Source organism: Netta rufina (assembly GCF_964035555.1).
Source record: "Netta rufina genome assembly, chromosome: 1".
In the NCBI taxonomy this organism is placed as follows: Eukaryota; Metazoa; Chordata; class Aves; order Anseriformes; family Anatidae; genus Netta; species Netta rufina.
This window is the reverse complement of record NC_140123.1, coordinates 204,949,005-204,970,782: the sequence shown is the minus strand read 5'-3', so window position 1 is coordinate 204,970,782 and position 21,778 is coordinate 204,949,005. Positions and strand designations below refer to the sequence as shown.

General features: G+C 45.4%; 2 protein-coding genes across 2 annotated transcripts in view; both read right to left on the bottom strand.

The window, feature by feature from the left end:
- Positions 1-9,256, bottom strand: part of LRGUK (leucine rich repeats and guanylate kinase domain containing) — a gene marked incomplete at both ends in the record, with an annotated part of 49,126 nt that extends 39,870 nt beyond the window's left edge. Inside the window, 6 exons of the mRNA XM_084306394.1 lie at positions 1,593-1,717; positions 5,053-5,134; positions 5,936-6,036; positions 7,085-7,166; positions 7,843-7,950; positions 9,071-9,256. Coding sequence (XP_084162520.1) covers positions 1,593-1,717; positions 5,053-5,134; positions 5,936-6,036; positions 7,085-7,166; positions 7,843-7,950; positions 9,071-9,256 — 684 coding nt within the window. The remainder of the gene's footprint in view (positions 1-1,592; positions 1,718-5,052; positions 5,135-5,935; positions 6,037-7,084; positions 7,167-7,842; positions 7,951-9,070) is intronic.
- Positions 9,257-17,751: 8,495 nt separating this feature from the next.
- EXOC4 (exocyst complex component 4) overlaps positions 17,752-21,778 on the bottom strand; it is a 367,902-nt gene continuing 363,875 nt past the window's right edge. The window contains exon 18 of the mRNA XM_084306374.1: positions 17,752-18,954. Within this exon, the coding sequence (XP_084162500.1) occupies positions 18,717-18,954 (238 nt within the window). The 3' untranslated portion in view covers positions 17,752-18,716. The remainder of the gene's footprint in view (positions 18,955-21,778) is intronic.

The following is a 21,778-nucleotide window of genomic DNA, read 5'->3' as shown; positions in this document are numbered from 1 at the left end:
GGGGGATGACTGCTCCCATGAAAAAGAGGAACTGCATCTTATTCTAATTAGTAAAAGAAAACGCTATGCTAAAATCTGTCTATTTACATAATTTCCACATGACTATCTACTTTGCTAATTAAAAAAGACAAGCAGTTGGATAAATAATCATATCAGCATGTAAGAACCAAAACTGAAGAACATGTTCATATTAATAAGCCTTAGCTGTTAACACGATCTCCAAAGCATTTTACAAAGCAGATAACCATTACTAACAGAATTATTATTAGGCCTGTTAACAGATGAGGAAATCAAGGAGCACAATGGTTAAGTGGGTTCCTTTAGTTCTACTGAAGGAAGTATTTAGAGAACAGATCTTCCCGGCAGCTTAGATTCTTATACTCTTCATTTCAGAACTTTCAGGCAAGATTTTGCCAATCTGAGTTAATCTTATCCATCAAAAATAAAATAAATCAGTTTTATTCCCACTGAAGTCATTATGAAGCTGAAATATAAAAGTATTAAAAATATGCTGCTGAACACTTTTGGAATGTATTATTTAAAACATACTACTGCCCACTTTTAAATGCGAATAGCTTTACAGAATATCGAAGTGGTAAGAACTACAAGGGACAATCGGGCATTGATGGGCACAGCCTTTACTTATGCCCTTCTACACCAATTACTACAGCACAGAAAAAAAATCTTTAAAATTTTAAAAGGACTGAAAAGGAACATTTCTATTCTTGAATAAGAGATTCATTCACTTTACCTAAAATATTTATGTAGGTGCTTAACACTAATGTAGCAAATATGAACGTATTTCTATGTATAGCTTTTTCACCCTCAGCTTCAAACTCCACTTAAAAATTTTTAAATTACTGTTATAAAGTAAAACCTATTGAGATGTAGACTTGTATTTTTATGGCAACTCAACAGCATTAAAAATAGTTCTTGCCTGTAGTACTCTGCAACCTCTATACTGATAGCCCTTCCTATAAAGTCACTTGAAATGATTTAGAAGAAAGGGTTGGTATTATTAGGGATGTTTTACTAACATGGAACTAAGGAACACTGATAAATGCCTTCCCAAGGCCTGTAAAAGAGCAAGATGCACACAAACAAGTGTAGGCATTGATAAATAGACATCTGTACTGGGCTAGTTATCCTCAGCAATCTTCATAACTGAGAGAAACAGCCACTTCCAAGGCCTGATGCATCTTGTGTTAATGTTGATGTCAGCAGTTGGATCAGAATAGTGGAGTACCCTAAGTGTCCGTTTCTCTCCACTGACTTATGAGGTGGCAGAGAATGAGCTCAAATGCCATGGTCTACACTAAAAAAAATCTGAAGCCAGATGAGGTAACTGCCACTAAAAATCTAGAAATACACCCTAGAAATGTTGTATGTCAACAGATGCACCCTAGATATCAGATGACCCTCAGTGCTCCATCCTAACCCATAACATCCCTTAATTCTGTATTAACAAAAAAAAAAGTGTGTCCTACATTACACATCTTTCAAAATTTGTTATGTTATTACCTTCACATTTATTAAGGCATTAATATATTGATAGAAGACTGACAGGAAAACAACAAGAAATATTTTCTTACCAGATTGAGTATTTTGAGAGGTAAATTCTCCAGGCCACCGATTGCAGTGAGTCTGTTGTGTGACAAACTAAGATGAGTCAGGCTATGACACTTCTCCAGTCCTTTTATCTCCGCTATGTTGTTAACTATACAGAGGGTTTGGGATTCAAGGAAAAGAACTGGATGCAAAAATCTTCACATAAGTTAGCAGCTGGTTAGACAGTGGGGCTGAAGTTCACGGTATGGGGAGCTGGACATCGAATGCTTCATGCTAAAACGTTTCAGATCCCAGCTGCTCACACCCGGCCCTACTCTGAAGCATGCTGCCTCCTTGCCTGCATGACACAGCTTCCCGTGGGGCTGCAGGGTAAGTGACTTCACTGATCCAGCCAGAAATATCCTCCCCTCCTTTTTGGTGGGTCTTCCAGCTCAGTTTCTGTGACCTGGTTTGTAGCACAGCCTGGCATAATGGGGGAAGGAACTTCTGTCAGCATCTTGTGAAGCCACACTGCAAATCACCGGTCTTCTCATCAGATGCTCATGTGCAGGTAAGACAAAAGGGCCTTACACCTTTGACCCTTCAACTGGGCACCAGTCCTTGTAAGCCAGCTGTAGAATACATGGGTGAGCCATCAGAGGAGGGCTTGGCTTTTTTAAGTTTGCAGACTACTTAGCTCAGTATGGCTCCAAACTCACCTTGACATCCAACCATCATACACAAATTATCCAAGTAATAAGGGATGCTTGTACCTGGTTGGGCTATTTCATGCTAAGTTACACGGGTGCTACACTGGCTGCCTGTACTGAAAGGGGAAAATGTGTTCTAAATTAACAATAGAATATTAACAAAATTAACAAAAGCAGTAGTAAAGGTCAGTAGGGTTCCTCTCAAAGTCACCTTTAACATGGTCAGCTTTAATTTTTCAAATTCCTTAAAAAAACAAAACACACAAAAGCAAACAAACAAGCAAAAAACAGAAACAAAAAAACATATTTCCTTTGACAACAATCTCGGATTGCTCTTAGAACAGGATGAACTGCAGAGGCAGCTGTACATCCTTCTCCGCTGAACTCAGACAACTCAAATCAGGCACTTAATTGTTTGGTGACTGAAGTTAGGCAAAAAGAACTGTACTCCTATTGTAAAAGTCCAAAACTGAACTAGTTATATAAAAACAACAAGAAATATAACTGAGAAAAATAGCCAGAGCATGCAGGGGACAGAGAAATGCCTTTAGGCAATCACAGAAGAAAACATTTTTAATTGACTTGAGATAATGAACTCTGCCTGCAAAAGGGACGAGTTCTCATTCATGTTTCTTATCAGGCAGTGGACAAGTTATCTGGATTTTCTTCCTTCAGTCTGAATGATATCGGAAATCTAAATGAAATGTAAGCTTAGTCAGGGCCAATATAATCCTCTTTAATAACTGTGACCTAACTCTTTTTTTTTCCTAACTGTCTTCTTACATGGGAACTTAATTATACTCTTCCTCTATGTTCCACACTCGCAAGCTAAGATGGGAAAGGAGAGGTGGAGAAATGAGCTGGTAAGCACAGATTTATCTTTTCAAAGGACCTCACTCCAGGCTGTCTCCGACATTTAGGAAAGAAACCAAAGCCATCCACAGGCGTTGATAGTTGACAGATATTCATCGATCTGCATGCAGAATGGGACTGCTCCTCTTTCAACTGAGGAGGAAAAAATTGGGTGAGCAATGAATTTGGGTCAGTATGAATGAGATCAACAAATCATGTACTGCCAGTAAACACAAGCACCGGCCTGTTTTGAGACAAAGAGCTTTAAGCCACAAGCATCAATATGAGGCAGCAAATTGCCCGGCACTAAGAACGAATATAATCAGTTTTATTCTTCTAACAGCCCGCTATAATGCCTTGTAAGCTATTATTGCCCAAGCTGTCTCCCTCTCTGGTATGGGCAGCTACCTCCTTGAAAACTCATTTATAATCTTGTCAGGTGTGCTTGTACGAGCACCTGTCAGAAAGAAAGTTGCAATGACCTTACCATCTGCATTGTAATTAATTTAAATATGGTAAGAAATGCTTAGTTACTGTAAATGAGGAAATACATGCCAAACATTGCCACTAGTGCATGATATTTATTTTTTTATTTATGGATTACAAAGAACAGCTTGTTTTGTCTGCCATGTCTTCCGTGAGGAGCGCTTGACATGGGTTAGGAACAGTGCCACTTTACTGTCCTAAATTCTGCACTTTTTTTTTTGGTCTGTTTCAGAGGGTCCCATTGCAATTGTATGCGTGAAACAGTTTTTCTCCCCATTACATTGGCATCGGTGCAAATGAAGAAATTGAAGGCAGCACACTGCTGCATTCAAACCAAGTGAAGAAATACGGATTCCGATTCACAATACAAATCTCTGATCCTTTTCTCCTTTTTCATTTTGTCATATGCTTTTTGCTCCGAGACAGAAAATTAGAATTGCAAAGGAATAGTGTCTCAGTGCCATTTCCTGACAAGAATCACGTCACCTGCACACCTTTTAAAGCGTGTGAATAATGTAACCTGGACACCCTGCAAATGCTTTATCTGCTCCTACATGAAAAAGACATTATATTAATATCGTTTGGTAATGGGCTACTTCAAGAACAAGAGACAAAAAAAAAACGCAACAGCCTGCTGTCTTCTCCTTTTCAGAGAGCAGAAAATCAAGATGCAATTTATGAAGCAAAGAGAGAAGGGTCACAAGCCTTCAGGAAGCAATTGTAAGTAAGGCAGCACATCAACGTGAAGCTGCAGAAAAGCATAGGAAATCTAAAGGCAGGCAGACTAAGAGCACTGTGGACAGCCTTAGAAAAAGAGGCGATGAAGAAACTTCATCTGCACGTTCGTGCTTTTCTGATTTTTGTCAGAACAGCACTTCTAACCCCAAAAAATAGGTCTTGTGGTGACTGTGTGGAAGGTGTGCAGCACAGCACCATCCCTCTGTGTGCAAGAAACTCAAGTTTCCTCTCACCTAGATTCTCTTCACTGTTGTTAAACAGCCTTGTCCTCCACCAAGCCTCCTTAGGCCTTCAGTAATTACCTGTGTCTAAAATCAAACAACATGCACCTTTCTCATTTAAGGGAGCTTAGTGTTCCAAGCTGATTTACTATTAACCTTTCTTATATAAAAAAATACTGGGATTATTTATTATCTCTGCTGTGCAAAGACGGTGTGACACGTCACATTCTCAGTTTTACATGACCCACCAAAGCAGAGGGTTTTCTGTGTTCTTTTGGCAAGTTAAGACCTTACATATATACACGAGCACCTTTAACACCATGCATGCTCAAGGAAATCGAGATCAGTTTCATCCTCATGTTTAAAGTCACTTCTCAAGACACGCTTGACATAAAGAAAAAAAAATACAAAGAACACAGGTATCTATTTGAAGCAAAAAGTTGTTCAATAAAACAAGCAAGCAACTTTTCTTACACTCAAATTTACACAAAGGATACAGTCCAGCAAGAGTTTGGTAAGTGCCTGGTAGGCTGACAAATCCTGCATTTTAGGTATTTGATTGTATGAAAAATCTACCTCCTGAGGAGAAAAGGAGACAGAAAGTAACTTTTTTTCTTCAGCACTTACAGCTGTCTTGTGAAACTAAATGGCTGTCACATTAGACTTGTGATCAAGGGTGTGGAAGTAAGAGGAACATTAATATTAATGTTGGAAAGTAAACAGAAAGGCTTTTTTTTCTGACACAGAGAATTCAAATTTTGGGAATTTCCAAAACTGTGCTATCTTTCAAAAACATTACTATTAATGGTCCTGCAGTTATGTGTACATATTAAAAAATGATGGAGAAGACAGAAATATACAAAGGCTGTATTTCAAAATAACACCCTGCTCTTTATAAACCAAAGTGGGCTACAAAAAAACAACAGCGAGGGGAAGAATAGCATAAAGCTACACTTTAAGTACATGTTTCACGTTAGCAATTGGCACCAGTCAGTTTGAAAGGCAGGAACTGATCCCACTAGAAGTCTGATGAATTTGGCAAGCAAGGAAAAAACTCTGGCTAAGAGTAGCCCTGCCTAGAACAGTCAGCTGCACAATGCACCTTCCCAGAGCATGCTGGGATTCAGAATGTGAAAGAAAATAGAAAAAAGACTGAAATAAAAATAATAATAAATAACAAGAAAAAAATAAATAATGAAAATACCTAAACATTTGGAAAAGGTACTAAAATGTCAAAGAAAGAAACAATGAAGAAAAAAAAAAGAAAGGTTACAACTTGGCTTTTCCACATATCCAAATACAACATCTAAGTTTGATTTAAAAAAACATTTTGAATTTAAACCTATAGCATATTTTTTTATTTTAGTTTTTACAACTTACCTTGAGATTTTTTGGTGGCTTAAAACCAAAATATGTGGTCAAGTCATTGTTGGAAGCATTCAGTTGTAGTAAGTAAGGCATCTGACTGATACAAGAAAGATCTAAGAACAAAACAAATGCCAAATCCTTTACATGAATGCATGGGTAAATGCAGAGATCATCATGTCAAGATGCGATAATTATGGCAAAAAGCAATCAGAAATCAACTTGTGATTACACATTTAGAAAGCAGTGTTTGAAATGCAGAAGTGAGGTATATCATTACCCTGTACTAGAAGAAAGATGGTTACTAAAACATGAAGAATAAACACTCAAACCCTACATTAAATTTCCATTATGTAAACTGATTTGTCTATTTAGTTGTATACTCTAGTTCTTTATAAAGTGACACAGATACTATCTGCATTCTAACTTATTAATTACAGGAGAAAAGTATTTGAGTCACTACTGAAGACTAAACAACTAGTTGTTAGGAAAAATCCCTGCTCAATTCAGACCTACCCCTCACAGACAAACTGTTAATAAAATGAGCACGGAGATGTGATGCCTTACAGAAGTGCTGCTATGACCAGACTCGCACACCTCAAGCAAAATGAACTTGAAAGGAATAACTTAACAGGCTGCCACCACAGCTCATTCCTTATCAAGTTAAATTAAAATAAATAAATAAATAAAAAGAGTTGGAGGTACAAGGGAGAGGAAAGGAGTAGAAAAGGATGGATTTAACTGCAGTCTCCACTAGCTACTTTTCTAAACTCAGAGTACAATTTTGCCATTAATGGAAAACTTTTGGGAAGGAAAGCTCAGGGCTTGCAAAACTGTACCAGCCATAATTTTACATATTATGACATTTCCATGTTCCCAACCTTAATCTTGTATTGACATGCTTGCTTGCATTTCAGTTTTGGATAATAAACTGGACAACAGTATCCATGTTCCTGCTGATCAGCATATGCTGGTGCAGCTGTCTGAACAGTCCGTGCATCATTCTCAAGAAGATCTAGCCATTGCCTCAGTCTGTAGAGCCAGAGTAGTTATCCCATTAAATCGTAGACCAGGCTTTGTGATATTAAGCCTGCATGGTACGCCGAGTTCCTCATCTTAAATGATTTCACAACTCAAGAGTTTACTACTGTATCTACTACATACCATTAATTTTATTATATGAAAGTTCCAACTTCTGTAGGTGAACGTATCTGGAGAGAATGTTAATGTCACTCAACTCACGACCCTGGAAAAATAATGCAAAGAGACTTTAATAACTTGCTGTAATACCTCACCCTGCTCTCCCAGATCTCCTGGGAGATGCATGATATAGAAACGTTGAAGAGGTGCCACAAGGTCCCTCCAGCTGGATCTGTCAGAGCTGGATGACATATGCTGAAAGTTATGTTAGACCTGTAGACCAGCCATGAATGCAAATGATGTCAAAAGACTTGAAAACACAACCATGAGCGATAGCTGGAGACAGGAAAAATGCCAGAAAATCAGGGCTCCAGGAAAAGAGCCCTGCAGCAAGAACTATTTAAGAAGACACAACTGTTTTAACTTTCTGACCAGAAGACACTGAATGCAGCATTCTTAGATGTTTAGCATGTTCCTCTTTTTTTCCCCTAGCTGACTAAAGCAGGAAGATACCCAAACCTAAAGATTTGGTATGGAAAAATCTTACTACTGCTATAAAGTGAAAAAAACCAGCAGTGATAGAGCAGCTGTCTGCAGGAGCCACCCTGTGTCTTGTCAAAAGTCCCACATACATGAGACAACATTAACAGGTAGAGACCAAAAATCTGATGTATTTATTTATTTTATTAATATTATTTTACCAGGACAACTATTTGTAGTTACAAGGAATAAATCTTTGAGCAGAAAAGCACTTTACAATGATGTTCTTTGCTTATACTTACTGAAAGGGTCAAATTCAGATAAACGTATTCAGTACCAGAGGCTGAGCGCCCCAGCTTGTGGAGACCCTCAGCCACAGTGTCTTCATCCAGCACTCCTTCCAGCTGATCCTGTAACATACCAGGAAGGGAGAGAAATGGATTTAGAGGAGATTCATGAAATAAAACTCCACTTTATAGAATCTAGGAGCTGCTTGGGATGCAACTGGGAACAGAGTTTAATAGAAGACCTCAATCAAGTGCTGCTTTCAGTGCTCCATCGCCTTGTTAAGGCACTACACATTACGAAGAATGATGAATAGAGCCCTCAAAACTGATAAATAGAAACACGTTACGTACTACCTCTAGACACTGAAAAACGCTCGCAGTCAACCTTTTCAACGTCTTTCATCGGTATTTTTTTAACCTCCTGGTTTACGTGCACAGCGTTAAGCAGGACCTGCTCTCAGAGATGCTGAGCTGTGAAACTCACGTTGATTATGGATGTTAACATCTCAGCAAATCAGCACCAGCACAACCCCAGCGTTGTAGCCCAACACCTACGTTATTGGAGGCCCTTTAAATTTGTTCAGCACGAGCAGCTATCGCTTCAGCGAGCAGTCTTTGCCAAAGAGGCTACCTTGACAGATGGCACTAATGAACCACTGCGTAGACTTAATGAGAAAATAAGCCAATGGCTTGTGAAATTTCTAGGAGCCGGGAGAAGTCACAGTACAATTGCTAATCTAGGGACCAGGATAAATAATGTCTCAAATGGTAATCATCTAAATTATAACACCTCCATGTTATAGCAATGGAGACCACAGAGATAGCTCCACTAGGTAAAAATATGAGGTGATAATGCTGTGGCAGCGGACACTTTAGAGCCCAGTAGAGAAGGTAAAACAAATTCACCTGGGGCTTATTGAACCTCAGGGCTGAGCATATACAAAGGAAAGGGGGTGAATTTGGTGGTGCACGTGTCAGTTTACCCTTAGTCTTTATAGGATAGGGAGAAGAATAAGGCAATCCAGAACTATTCTGGACATACATGGGATTGAAGGGACCCTTAAAGAAAAGGCAAAAGTGATGAAAACACCAAACTCACTTTCTGGAGAGGTGAGAAATCGTTACCTTGAGCCCCCACCACCTCCCCCTCTTTTCCCCAACTACACTGAGCGATGAGGGAGGGGAAGAACACCCCCCCGTGCGCACACCCTTCCCCAAATGGCTTCAGAGCGCCGAGCAGAACCTCTGTGGGCCGCGACTCCTCTTCCTCATCGTCCTCATCGTCCTCATCCTCCTCCCTGTGAGGGGAGCTGCGCTGCAGCAGGCCGGGCCCCTCGGGGACCCCCTTTGAGGGGTGGGAGGGCTCCTGAGAGGAAAGAGGCAGCTCCCCGGGGCCGTCCTCTCCCCGCTTCTCCTCGTCCCCCACCATGAGCTGAGAGAAGGACGGGGGAGACGGAGGAGGCTCCGTGAGCAGCGCCTCGCCCCCCAGCCCGCCCCGTCACCCCCAGGCCCCGGCCGCCGCCATCTTGTTTGCTCGCCCGTTGCCAAGGAGACGGGAGAAGGGCCGTTCCCGCCTCCGGGAGCCAGCCAATGAGAAAGCGGCTGGCGCCGCGATGCACGCTGGGAGTTGTAGTCCTCTGCGCTTGCCTCGCTCTATTACCCAGGCTGCGGGGCATGATGGGAGTTGTAGTCCGCCTCACAGGCTCTCCCCTCAGCCCTCCTCACACAGCCCCAGTCCTTCTCTCTCCTTCGTTAAGATGGCAGCTTGGCTCAATGTGTTATAACAAGAATAAATAATAGAGTGTCCAGCATGTTTAGATGTGGCCACTGTGTTTCTGACTCCAACTTCAAATAAAAAAGTTACTTGTTTTCCCATTTCATTCCTCCTCAATTCCTAATCTGTCATCTACTGCGTGTTTTTATGCTGCAAAACGGGGTAAAATGACGAAGTAAACCTATAAAGAAAAGGAGGAGAGGAAGAGAAATCCATTAGGATGTCAGCAAATATAGGTCACTGTGACATAAACACGAGGAAAGCACAGCTCCTCATGGCAAAACCATTTAATGTTGGAGACTGCAGATTCCTGCTGATTGCAGTGGGTCTCCGATGTGGGTCATGACAGCCAGCTGAGCCTTGAGAGCCTTGTAATTTTGTTTTTCGGTGTCACATCATTGCCTTTTCCACCTGTGTTCATAAAAGGACACCCATCTTTGATTGCACCAGTTCTTGCTTTAAAAAGAAAAAAAAAAAAAAGGAAAAAAAGAGAGGACATAAAAACTCCTTATGGACACCATCCACTGACTTTTATCTCCGTGCTTCAGGGAAACATTATGATAACTGCAATAAAGCTACCCCAAATTACCTTCCTTCATTATCTCACTGGCCATAAATGTTAAAACCCTTAATGAGATTTACTCCTTTTCCACTAAGCGCCTTGTGCCTCCTCCCAGAGCCCTCTGGGCACAGCAACTGCCCTGAAATGGCTCCTTTCCAGATGGGGCATGGCTAGGACTGTGCTCAGGGGAGGGCAGCAAAGGCATGGGGTGGAGAGACCATGAAAAGGGAAAATTCTGACAGGGAATGATGGGTTCTAACCAGGAATATCCATTGTTTTGGGTGCCTTTTGGGTTTGTTGTGACCTAGGAGAACAATTTTGGAATCACTGGAGTTTCAAAGACGAGCAGGAGCTGCTTGAGTAGAGCAGCCAGAGATGTTTGACCACAGTGAAGGTGGTCAAACACTGGAACAGGCTTCCTGGAGGGGCAGCTGATGCCCCATGCCTGTCAGTGTTCAAGAGGCATTTGGGTAATGCCCTCATTAATATTATTTCATTTTTGGTTAGCCCTGAAGTGGTCAGGCAGTTGAAATTTATGATCTTTGAAGGTCCCTTCCAGCTGGACTATCCCATCCCATCCCATCCCATCCCATCCCATCCCATCCCATCCCATCCCATCCCATCCCATCCCATCCCAGGAGGACAGAATCCCATTTGGCAAGCCACTGTGCCCTGGCTGCCTGCTGCCATCCCTGTCCAACAAGCACAGGAACACCATCAGGACCTGGTGCTTAGGGACATGATTTAGTGGGTGTCATTGGTAGTAGGGTGATGGTTGGACCAGCTGATCTTGGAGGGCTTTTCCAACCTTAATGATTTTATGATCAGCCAACACAGACAGCAAACGCTGAGCCTGTACAAAGAGCTGCTCACTGCAAACCTGAAAAACACCAGTTAGTACATGAAGCCTTACAATGCACAAACCTCTTCTGAACATCTTCCTGGGTGTAAAGCACCGCTGCAATGAAACAGGATGGTCCTGCCATCTCTTTCAACTGGCATGAGGGTTTTCTTACCCTGCCTGCAATGCTTTAAAACAGAGGGCACCTGGGTCACCCCTGAGGGAAGTGGGACGCTTTTAACCCAGCTGAGTTACTCTAGATGACAACTTTGGCTGACTGACATCCAGCAACCACACAAAGAGGAGCACACTACCCGCCGAGCCGGGTCACTAGTGCAGCCAGAAACACCTACAGCAGCAGAAACACCCTGGTTTGTGGGGTGCAGGGGATGTGTGGCACAACCAAGACCACCACTGCAGCACAGTGGTAACATTTGGCTGTGGCTGGGCTTAAATCCCTCTGCATGCACGTGCATGCAATGCCTCACTCCAAAAACCTCTTTGTTCTCCCGACTCTGCACAGGCAGCTTAACATCAGACGAGAGGCGAGCAGACGGGAGGCGTGAAGGCAGCTGAGATGCTCGGATTAGTGTGCAGCAGGTCTGCAGGAAGATACTTGCCTGAGCTCCAAGCTCTCCGAGAGGCAAAGGCCACACGTAATCAAATTAATAGCTAGCTGGGCAGCTTGTCCGTGTAAGATGGGGCTGGAGATTTCATGGGAACAGATGATAAAAAAAAAAAAGGGCAGGTCCAAGTACAGTTTACATGGGCTGCCATCGAGCTTGGAGCAGAGCCAGCAGGGCTAATGAGTTCTCTGCGTGGAAGTCTCCCAGAGTTTATTTCCTACCATCTGGAAAATGCCTGCCCTTCCACTGGGATTTGTGATGATTCAGGCAGGAGAAGGGATTATTAAAACCTCCGAAACACACTTGTCCTCCCTCCTTGTCCCCTCCCCACCCCATCTGTTTGGCTTGGCAGTGCAGGAACCGGCTGCCTGCTCGTGTGCTCTGAGCTGAAATGGCTCCTTCAAGACCCCTCTCCATGGGGGACGGCGATGGGAGCAAAATGAGCCTTATGTATTTGGGGCCAGAGACAGATTGTTCCTGAATGGGGCTGTGAAACAAAGAATCAGATCTGGGGGAAAAAAATGCCTAGGTGATAATGGTAGTTTTGTCCTTTTCCCACAGAAATCACACAGAGCAAATAGCACCCTAACAACTTAGCACGACCGTCCCAAATGGCCAAACTCTGCCTGTCCATCTTCTGCCAGGCGAAACTATTTTTATGCCCCGTGCTGAGGATCTGTGCACTTCCCTCTGCTTCCTCTTCACCTGTAAGGAGTCCTCTGTGGCCTCCCGTTGCCATCTCAGTGCCCCAAACACTTTTCCTCAACCTTTCCATCCTCCAAAGCCTGCACACAGCAGCGGTGACCCTTTCATGGGCGGTGACAGTGGTGTACCCATGGATATCTCTGTGTCTCCCTCATCTGACCTCTGTGAACTCAGAATTTGGGACTTTCTTGATCCACCAGAGGAAATGGGGTGGTTGGCGCAAGGGGCTGTGTCTGTTTGCCCAGTGCTTTTTGGGGCAATCTACTCACGTTTGAGTAAAAACACATTAAAAACACAGTAGCTGCTCAGAGTGTCCTTCTGTCATCACCTGGGAAAGAGCTAATCATGCAGATGAAGGACTTTTACAGCTCCCCTAAACGCCTGGCCTTCAGTTCTGAGTGATTCATGAGCACGGCTCAGGGCGCAGGCTCTGTTATTCACAGCCTCCTCCCGACACATTCCTGCTCTTCGTGTGAGAAGGGGGATTTCTGGGTGCACCAAGGAGAGGTAAATCTTCTGGGCTGATGTTCCACCAGGGGAATGAGGATGGAGGAGGCTAAAAAAAAAGGGCAACCCTCATCACGGCCAGCCTGGTTTGGTGAAGAGCAGCAGCTTGAGGTGTCCACGGTGCCAAAAGCACGTCTAAAGGAGACATTGCACTCAGCTTCCCAAGCTTGAAGCTCAGGGAGAGGATTGGAGTGGTTCGGCCAGCTGGGAGGTGACCCAGTTCTGCTAACGAAGGAGAACTCGTTAATGTGCTGGTCCCAAAGGGGCTGACGTGGCACAAAGGGTGCGAGATGTCCCCCACGCATCCAAGCTCATGTGGTGGTGTGGGGTGGTGGCATGAACCGTTCCCCAAATCCTCCTGGCTCTGGAACAGCAAACACTGAACTGAGCATGTGAAAAAAAATAATCCAGAACTGAAGCTCTAAATCAGCAGTTATTATCCTAATAAAACTTTCCCAATATCGACAGGGAGAGCATTTCATACTCGGAAGCATTACCGGCAAATGCTGCCCTTAAATACATTGATTTACAATTCAATTATAAAAACAATCAGCTCCCAACTATGTGCCACGTACCAAGCAGATTTACGGGCGGCCCTGGCACTCCGGCAGCACTTTGCAAAGCCCTGGCTTTTATGGGGATGGGGGAGAGGTGTGTGCCTGATCCCCACCTCCTGGTCAGCTTAGCCCTGGGCTAAGCTAAGGCTGGGCTAATGAGCTCTCCCCTGAACCTCCTCCAGGCCAAACCCCCCCAGTTCCCTCAGCCATTCCTCACAGGACTTGTGTCCCTGGCCCTTCCCCAGCTTTGTGGCCCTTCTCTGGACTCACTCGAGCACCTCCATGTCCTTGTAGTGAGGGGCCCGAAGCTGAACCCAGCACTCGAGGTGTGGCCGTGGCCTTAAAGCATCTTCGAGGTGGGTTCAGGGGGCCCTGGAGGAGCCCAGCTCTCTGTCTCTCCTTAGCTCCTCGCCTTGCTGACGCTCAGAGCCTGACTGGCAGGGATGTGCCACCATCCTGGGGACAGGACAGACACCACGGGGGACTTCAGGTGCCTGACAGACTGCCCCTGAGTGCAGGGGAATGAAGACACCGGCAGCAAACACCGCTGGAGAAGCACTGCAGGTAGCACAGCTGATGGCTGGGGCCTACAGTCACCACAGGCCTCTGGAAGCACCCAGCACCGGGGCTGTGATCCAGCCTGCTTCTTATTTCCCTTTTCTTTTCCACAAACCTGCTTTTGCCTCTTCGTTTCTCAGAGCCACCCCGATATCTGAACGTCCCCTGAACGCACAGAGGAGTAATTTGTCTGCGCCAAATATATTTCATGCCGCAACTCGCCGGAGGAAATTACAAACGCCGAAGTCCAAGGCCCGAACTGTCCAATTTTCTTCGCTGATTGCCACTGTGCCCGAGCCTAACAAAGTAAATAATGAACACCGATGCAATGAACTTCCCAATAAATCGCTCCTGATGAATTTCACGCGGATCATCCAAAAGCAAATGTAATGATTATATGCTGGCCGCCGCCACCTAATTCTGGATGCCTGGCTCGGTTGTTAGTTTCAATCAGCAAAGGAAGGAAAATAAAATAAAATAAAATAAAATAAAATAAAATGCCTCATTTCTGAGCACGCTCCCCGTTTGAAGAGGAAAGGTAAGATGTGAACTGCAGGGCACAGGCAGCTCCGGCTCGGATTTACGGGGTGGCTTTGCCCAGCAGTGAGGGCAGGGCCGATCCTCCAGGGATTGTGGCCTGGGGAGCATCAGTTGACTTCCCTGCATCTTGGTTTCCTTTTGAGTTTATCATCCGTCACGCTTGCTGGTCATTTGTGTGACGTCTCCTTATCTCAGCTGGGTGAAATGACCAGCTCCCTGTCACCACCTCAAAAAACCTCCCCTGAGAGCAATAGGGCTGGCGTTACTGCACTGCTAATTTCCTCTTGGCAGCTCTCCCCCACTCCCTATCTGAGAGCCCTCCCCTTTATTGCCACGTGCCACATCGAAAAAGAAATTTGCAATTATGACTCGCGCTCATAAAATAAAGCACGGCCAATAAAAGGCAGAAAGAGAGCCTCAGTGGAACAACTCCTCAACTCCTCCCAAACCTTTCCAGCCGCTGCTTTCCCTGAGTGGCCGCGCTCGCCACATCTATGGCAGCTTATGGGGTCGAGGGGACCCACACCACGATATCTCCAGGGGCTTATTTATATACAGGTAGGTATATAAATGTGTGCACACATCTAGTTGTATGCGTATTTGTCGATCAGACAGCTTTACACCATCCCTAATTAAGAAGCTGTCAAGGGGGAGGAGGCACTTGGGAGAGGACGAGCTGGTAACTGATAAACAACCATGGCAGGAGCAGGAGGCATTTACTTTACCTTCCACTTCTGCGTCTGGCACAGGCTTCAAAACAGCGCGATAATTAAAACCCAGTAAAGATTACGAGGCTGTAAAGAGGAAATTGTGAAACCCTCATGAACGTTTACAGCTCCCGTGGAAATATTTCATTTTGCGGTCTGGAGGAGTATTTCCTTGTCTCTTTAAGCACCAAAGGGCCACATCCATATCACAATTACTTTCTGAGCGCTGGCAGCGCTGGCAGCATTTCATGTTGCATTACAAAACAAAATGGCCTTGGCCATAAAGCAGTGCGTGTCTTGCAGGGTCACATCAGGACTGCGAAACCACGGTGGGCAAGAACTGGGGGAGAGAAAAGAACCAGCGCTGACATCCGTGGTCCCGTAACAAAGCCCCAGACTGAGGAGGGAGAAGGGTAAGTCACGCTGCACAGGACCACGAGCACACACATCAGTGGGGCCAGGTGACCTGGACCATACCCACGAGGGTGGCTGTTATATGGAGATGCTGAGTACAGGGTTATCGAGACGCCCGATGAGACAAGATGTTCGCAAGGGGCTTTCCAAACAGCTCCTGAGAAGCTCCTGGTGCGTGAGTAGCACCCGTGGGGCTCCAGATGGGTCCGAGTGACCGTGTGCGTGTGGACTGTGGGAGAGGATAAGCCAGCCTGTTGTCTGAAGAGCTATTTGCTATTAAATAAAACAGCTTGAAACTACCCACGATAACAGCTTAATGAACAAAAGATGTTCCCAAAAGATCTCTTCCCCCCCCCCCCCCCACGCTCCCCATACCCCATTAGCGAGAGAGGATTGCAACCAACGCCAACACACAAAGCAGACCTCTTGCAATAGGGACTCACTTGTTCCAGGCAGGCTTACTACCAAAAAAAATCCCCTCAGTGCTCACGTTGCCCAGGTGTGTGGTAGCAAGAGGGCTGCTGCCCTGCCATCGCTGCTGTCTGGACACACACATAAGGCAGGGAACTCACTGCGAGGTGGTTTTGGTACAGAGGGTGGACCCGCTGATCACGTAGGGCTCTCTCTTGGAAGGCAGCTCAGACAGGGGGTGATCTAAAAACACACACACACAGCTAGGTGCGTTGCCTAAACGTGAGCTACCTGGAGACCTCTTTGCTTCAAACGCACAGCCTTCACTGGGTACATTATACTCCTGAAGCACCTGTTGGCACGGTGCGTTCAGAAGTTACCTTTCAGGGAAAAAATATTCAGCAAGGATTTGCAAAGGTTGATGAGGATTCCTTCTGGCAGCATCTTCTTGTGGCGCAGCAAGAAAGCTTGTGCAGAGTGTGCCAACGGGTGGCTGAAATAAGGTGCCTGAGCTTTGGCTTCTGACAAACCGCACGCTGCTCATGTGTTTCTCTGTGGACTCAGGCACTCCCTTTTTACCCTCAGTGTGAGGTGAGACACAGACTGAATAATATGAACTTCTGTTGTAAAGATTTGGAGAGGACCAAATCTGAACACTCAAGGAGCTGCTGGCTAATTATATGCCGTGATTACCTCAGTTGCAAATCCTTTTCATCTCTCTACACCAGGATCTAGGTAAGTCCTTGCCTCTCCTCTCTCCAGTCATGCCGTGGTGTTCTTGAACCACGCAGGCCAGCAAATTCCTTCTTGCACCTTCTCGCGTGCATGGACATGACCTAGGGCTCCGTATTTACAGCCTGTGCTGCTGCGATGGACAAGGTGATGTGCAGTTCAAAGAGGATTCTTTTAAATAATTTACTTTGGAAGAAAACAGACTCCCAAGTTTGAATTTTTCTGTTCTCATGCAATCTGTCATGGCACCCGCCAGCACAGCTGCTCGGTGGGTGGAAAATGTGGACTGCAAAGCTCGAGATCAGCCATGTAAAGATGAAGCAGAGCCTCAGTTTATTAACAATTAAGGACAAAAGGAATCCAAAAAAGTTTGACTCTAGCCCACAGCAGCCCAGTCTGGATTCAGAGCTCCTCAGACATCCCCTCTGTACTTCAAAGGGTCTGAAATCTGTTTTCTAAGTACCAACCAGCCTCTTTTCCATCCTCCCATGTCTGGGTGCAGAAAAGGCTGCCTTCTTTGATGCCAAGGCCAGGGAATACATTCCTCATGTGTTACCCCAGGGAATCCCCACATCATCACACCTGGCCATGATGGTGCTCTCCACTGTCACTCGTGCAAATTCCTCAAGGAAAGGAAGGAACTCTTGGAGTTAATGGTTGATACTGGCATAGAAAAAACAGGTTCATGAATAAAACGAGACTAGAAGTCAGAAAAAAAAAAATTAACAACTAGAACTGATATGTTCTGCTTTTAACGTGGAGGTTGAGAAGCTTCTTGTCCAGTTGGCCCGTGGTAGCTGGGGATTAGGCTGAGTGATTCAGCAGACCAGTTCAACAATGCTGCAACCTCAAAGGACACCATATGACTTTGGACCCAGAACAGAGTCTTTCAAATATCACAAAAGTAATATCTTAAAGGAATAAAGCACCAGAGCCTTTGAGGAGTCTTTAAATATCCTTTATTTCAGAAGTTTCAAGACTGATGCAGAAGCAGTTAAACAGCTGAGAGGGAACCTATTTCAGGACACGAAACCCAGCTGGGCTGACTATTTACCTGCCAAATACAAGTGCAGATCTACCCTCCTCCTGCCCCTGCTGACCATTAGCACTGGGCTAATGTCCTTCCAGTGCGTCAAATGGCGACTACAAAGTATCTTCTGAGCTAAGCATGCTCAAAAGATATATTCAGAAAAAAGAGAATTAAGTTCTGCTGTTGCCTTCTATTGGCAATTTGCTCCCACATCCACCACCTTCCAGTGCAGTATGAGCTGCAGGAACTGATGCCATCTGGCTCCGTGATAATGGAAAAGGAGAAGTGGAAACAAATGGTCCCACGTCACCTCCCACTGCAAGAACTGGCTTATTACTACCCGGAGGAATAAGCAACTAGATCTCTTTGCAGTGGGAAGAGCAGAAAACTAAACGCATCTACGACTGTCACTTAGTACTGGCAGAGCTGAAATAGGCTTCCCATGTGGCGACAGTGGTGGAACAGCTTCAAAGTCACCAAGATCCCACGTTATCAACAGGTCTGCTCCTGATTCTCACAGTGCTGTTTATTTAGTGTGGTCTGAACTTGCACCAAAGACTCTGGCCTAACCCAGTGAAATCTCTTTCCCCATTCCCCCGGAGAGAGCAGCTTGCCTTGCGTCCCAAGGCAAAGCAGCAGCGACAGAGCAAAGCCCAGCATCCCACCCACATCTCCGCCAAAAAGCCTCTTCCTCCTGCAGTGCCATCATTCCTGGGAGAAGGCGTTAAGGAAGCACTACGTGATTACACATCGAAACCCCCCCGAAGAACCCCAAAACCAAATTTCAAACGGCATTTCCCTTCTCGCTAGCAGGCCGCCACCCAGAAGATTCACACTTTTGCCACCGATTTTAACAGAAATGCAGAAATTTGGCCCTGCAACCTGACAGCCCCCGCTGCTCACTAAAGGCGAGCGACCGAGCAGGTTAAACAGTGGTGATTTTCTTGTCCTTGGTGGCCTGTTTGATAGCAGCTTGCTCACAGATGATCTCCTTCAGCCTCTGCAGCCTCATATTCTGCGTGGTTTGGTCTCCCACACCCGTCTGGCTCCGGTGCAGTAAGTTCAGGGCGTAGATGTACTCCAGCTCTGTGTACTTCACGCCTTGATCCACCACCAGGTTCAAGAGCTCGTCTGCTGTGTTGTAGAGCATCTCGTAATACTGCCTGGAAAGCAAGCAAACAAAAAAAAAACCACCCCGGTGAGTACTGAGGCTCGATGTTCACGAAAACCATCTGTAGGATGGCAGAATCCTGTAGGGTATTTCTGTGGCACACCATCAGCTCTTACTTTTTATTCGGTGGTGCCATGAGCAGAGAAGGCATCGCCAGGTGTACAAAGGAAGCCCAAAGATGATGCTGTTGAACACCAGGAGAGGTACATGCACGGGGGAGTCCATCTCCCACTCTCCCTGCTTCCTACATCCTTCCATCTAAAGCACAAAGTATGGGAAGTGCACGGCAGAGCCTGGGATAAGGTCAGGGATTAGGGGAAGCTTCTCCCCTACAGCTCCAATGCACTAAGCTCCAGCAAGCGGTGATGCTTGGCTGAAGTTTAGGTCTATTTGGGGTTTCAAATCCAAAAAAAAGTGGTGTATGGATGGCAAGTACCCCTGTTCCTAGAGGAGCTGGCTAACTGCATACCTTAATACTGGTGTTACAGACCCCTCTAAAGAAACAAGGGTCCGAAAAGCTCAAGGAAGAAGTGAAAAGATTCATTTCTTGTACCACATGGCAGCAAGGACTGTTTCAACCAAATCCTGTCACTTCCAGCACCTCCACGACTGCCCCCTGCTTCTGTAGGAGGACAGGGCCAGGCTGCAGGCTAATCCTTAGATCTGGGTAGAATAAATTATTTAAAACCCAAGAGTAGGGGCTCCAGAAGAAGTGATCACCTCCTTCCCTTTCTCTGCTCTTTGCCTGCATTAAAATAAAAAGGATAAGAAGCAAATAAAAACTAGCTTTTGGGGATGAATAAGAAACAGAAAAATCAATCAGGCTGTTAGCTCTGTGCAGCTGAGATGCAGGCTGTGAAACTCCTGGTGCTGAAGGAGGGCCAGGTCATCAGAAGGCATTTTTGCAGAAGGCATTTGGGTAATCCCGACAACCACAACCTCATCAGGTTTGGGTCACACCGAGTCACACTTCCTCAGCTACTGCTTTCGGATCCCAAAACCCGGCAGCTCCAAGCGTCAGTGGGGTGGTGGGTGACAGGGGCACCAGTCTGGCTAACCCTGGCACTGCAGTAATTTCCCTCCCAGCCAGAAAACACAGCTCATTCCTCAACTAAAACAGCTCCTGTTACAGGCAGGGACAGGCAAAACCCCGTGGGTCAGTGGTCTAAGGACGGGTCTACTGCATTTTCACTTCAGTTCCTCCCTTGGGTCATAGTCCCATAACCTTTACGCTTGAATTCAGCACAGTAAACGAGTTGTATTTGGGATGCTGAAGGAACTAAGAGCCCAAATTTGCCTACCACTGGGCCCTGCAGCATCCTGGCACCCCGATGCATGCCCAGGAGCCGCCGTTAGCCTCAACGGGCTAAAAAGATCAAGGTTTTTATAAAGCTGCTTCAATGCACAGGCAGGAATCGAATATAAGGTTATCTTGGAGGCTATTGGCAATATCTCAAGCACGGTTATACACAGCATAGAGAAAAACCAGCTGCCAGAGTAAGCACTGCGACTTAGGGAACATCGATCACCTTGAGAGAATTGATGCTGAGCGGATGTGAAACGAGGTTTTGCTGTTACCAGCTCTGGCTGGATTTTCAAAAAATGACAGGGTGTATCTTGGCTGGGGCATATCTCCCTCTGAGAGGTGGCAAGGCTCTGCTCGAAGGCCAGGACTTGGCCTTCCGAGGTGAGAAACCACCTCAAAAGAAGGAGCAAGAACACATCCCTCCTGCGACCACCTAACCCCAAGCATATTCTCAGAGGTGCATGAGCTGCTGTACCCGAAATGTTCCTAATTATTTCCCCACGAGGCAAATATTAACCTCAGAAGACGTCAAACAACACCACAATTACACAGGGAGGAAATCTGAGGTTGGGGCTGTGCTACCAGTTTTGCCTCTGATGTGCTGAAGCTTCCAGTTCCTACAAGGGAAGCGTCCTTCAGAAAGCCTCCCAGAACATTTCCACCCCTGTGTGGACTCAGTATTTTGGTTTTCCCTCGAGTGGGGAACCACAAGGGAGAAGAAACGACCTGTTCACAGCCCCCCTGGTCATCTCTCCATCTGACCCTGTGTCTCTACTGCTAAATAACACCATGGCCCTGGTTCTTCAGGCTGTGGGATGGCCAAGTGTAGGACTGGTCAAGACATCAGTGGGCATTTGGGTGCCCAACACCACTTCACATCCCTCTCCTGGGGTGTTAAAGCCAAACATCAGCCAAGCTCAAGCAGTGCAGGTCTGTCATCCCTGCCCCGTCCTTACAGCTGCCTTTCCGCTAGCCTGTCCCAAATCCTGGCTCACTGCATCATCCTGCACCTCATAAACGCAGGATTCATCTGTCACTCGGTTCAGGATCAGATTATTTTTTAATTAAAAATTTCCTGCAAAATAATACAGAAAAAAAAAAAAAAAAAAGACGAGCGAGTGAGACGGGACGAGCGAGCAAAAGGTATGCATTTTTAATTGGGTGCAATTAAAAACCTGCCGCTTTGGCATGGCATCGCCTTCGGCCAAACCCTATTTGCATGAGTAATTATTCACTCCATTACGGAGTCTGCTCAACTTTGCCTCCCTTGTCTTTGAAAGTATTAATAAATATTGATCAGACACACTCCTGTTTGCCTTTGCCCAAGCAGCTCTGATGGACTCATCTTCTGATGTTATCAAATAATGAAATATGAAAGAGTGAGTGGGATGAGCCTCTTGTTCTGTGATTTTTTATTTAGGCTCTTCATTTTGCTTTCAGAAGTGTATTTGTCCCCGGCATTATAAATGCTCTTTTGATTATCGAGAAGAGGTTGTGAAAAGCAAGTTAG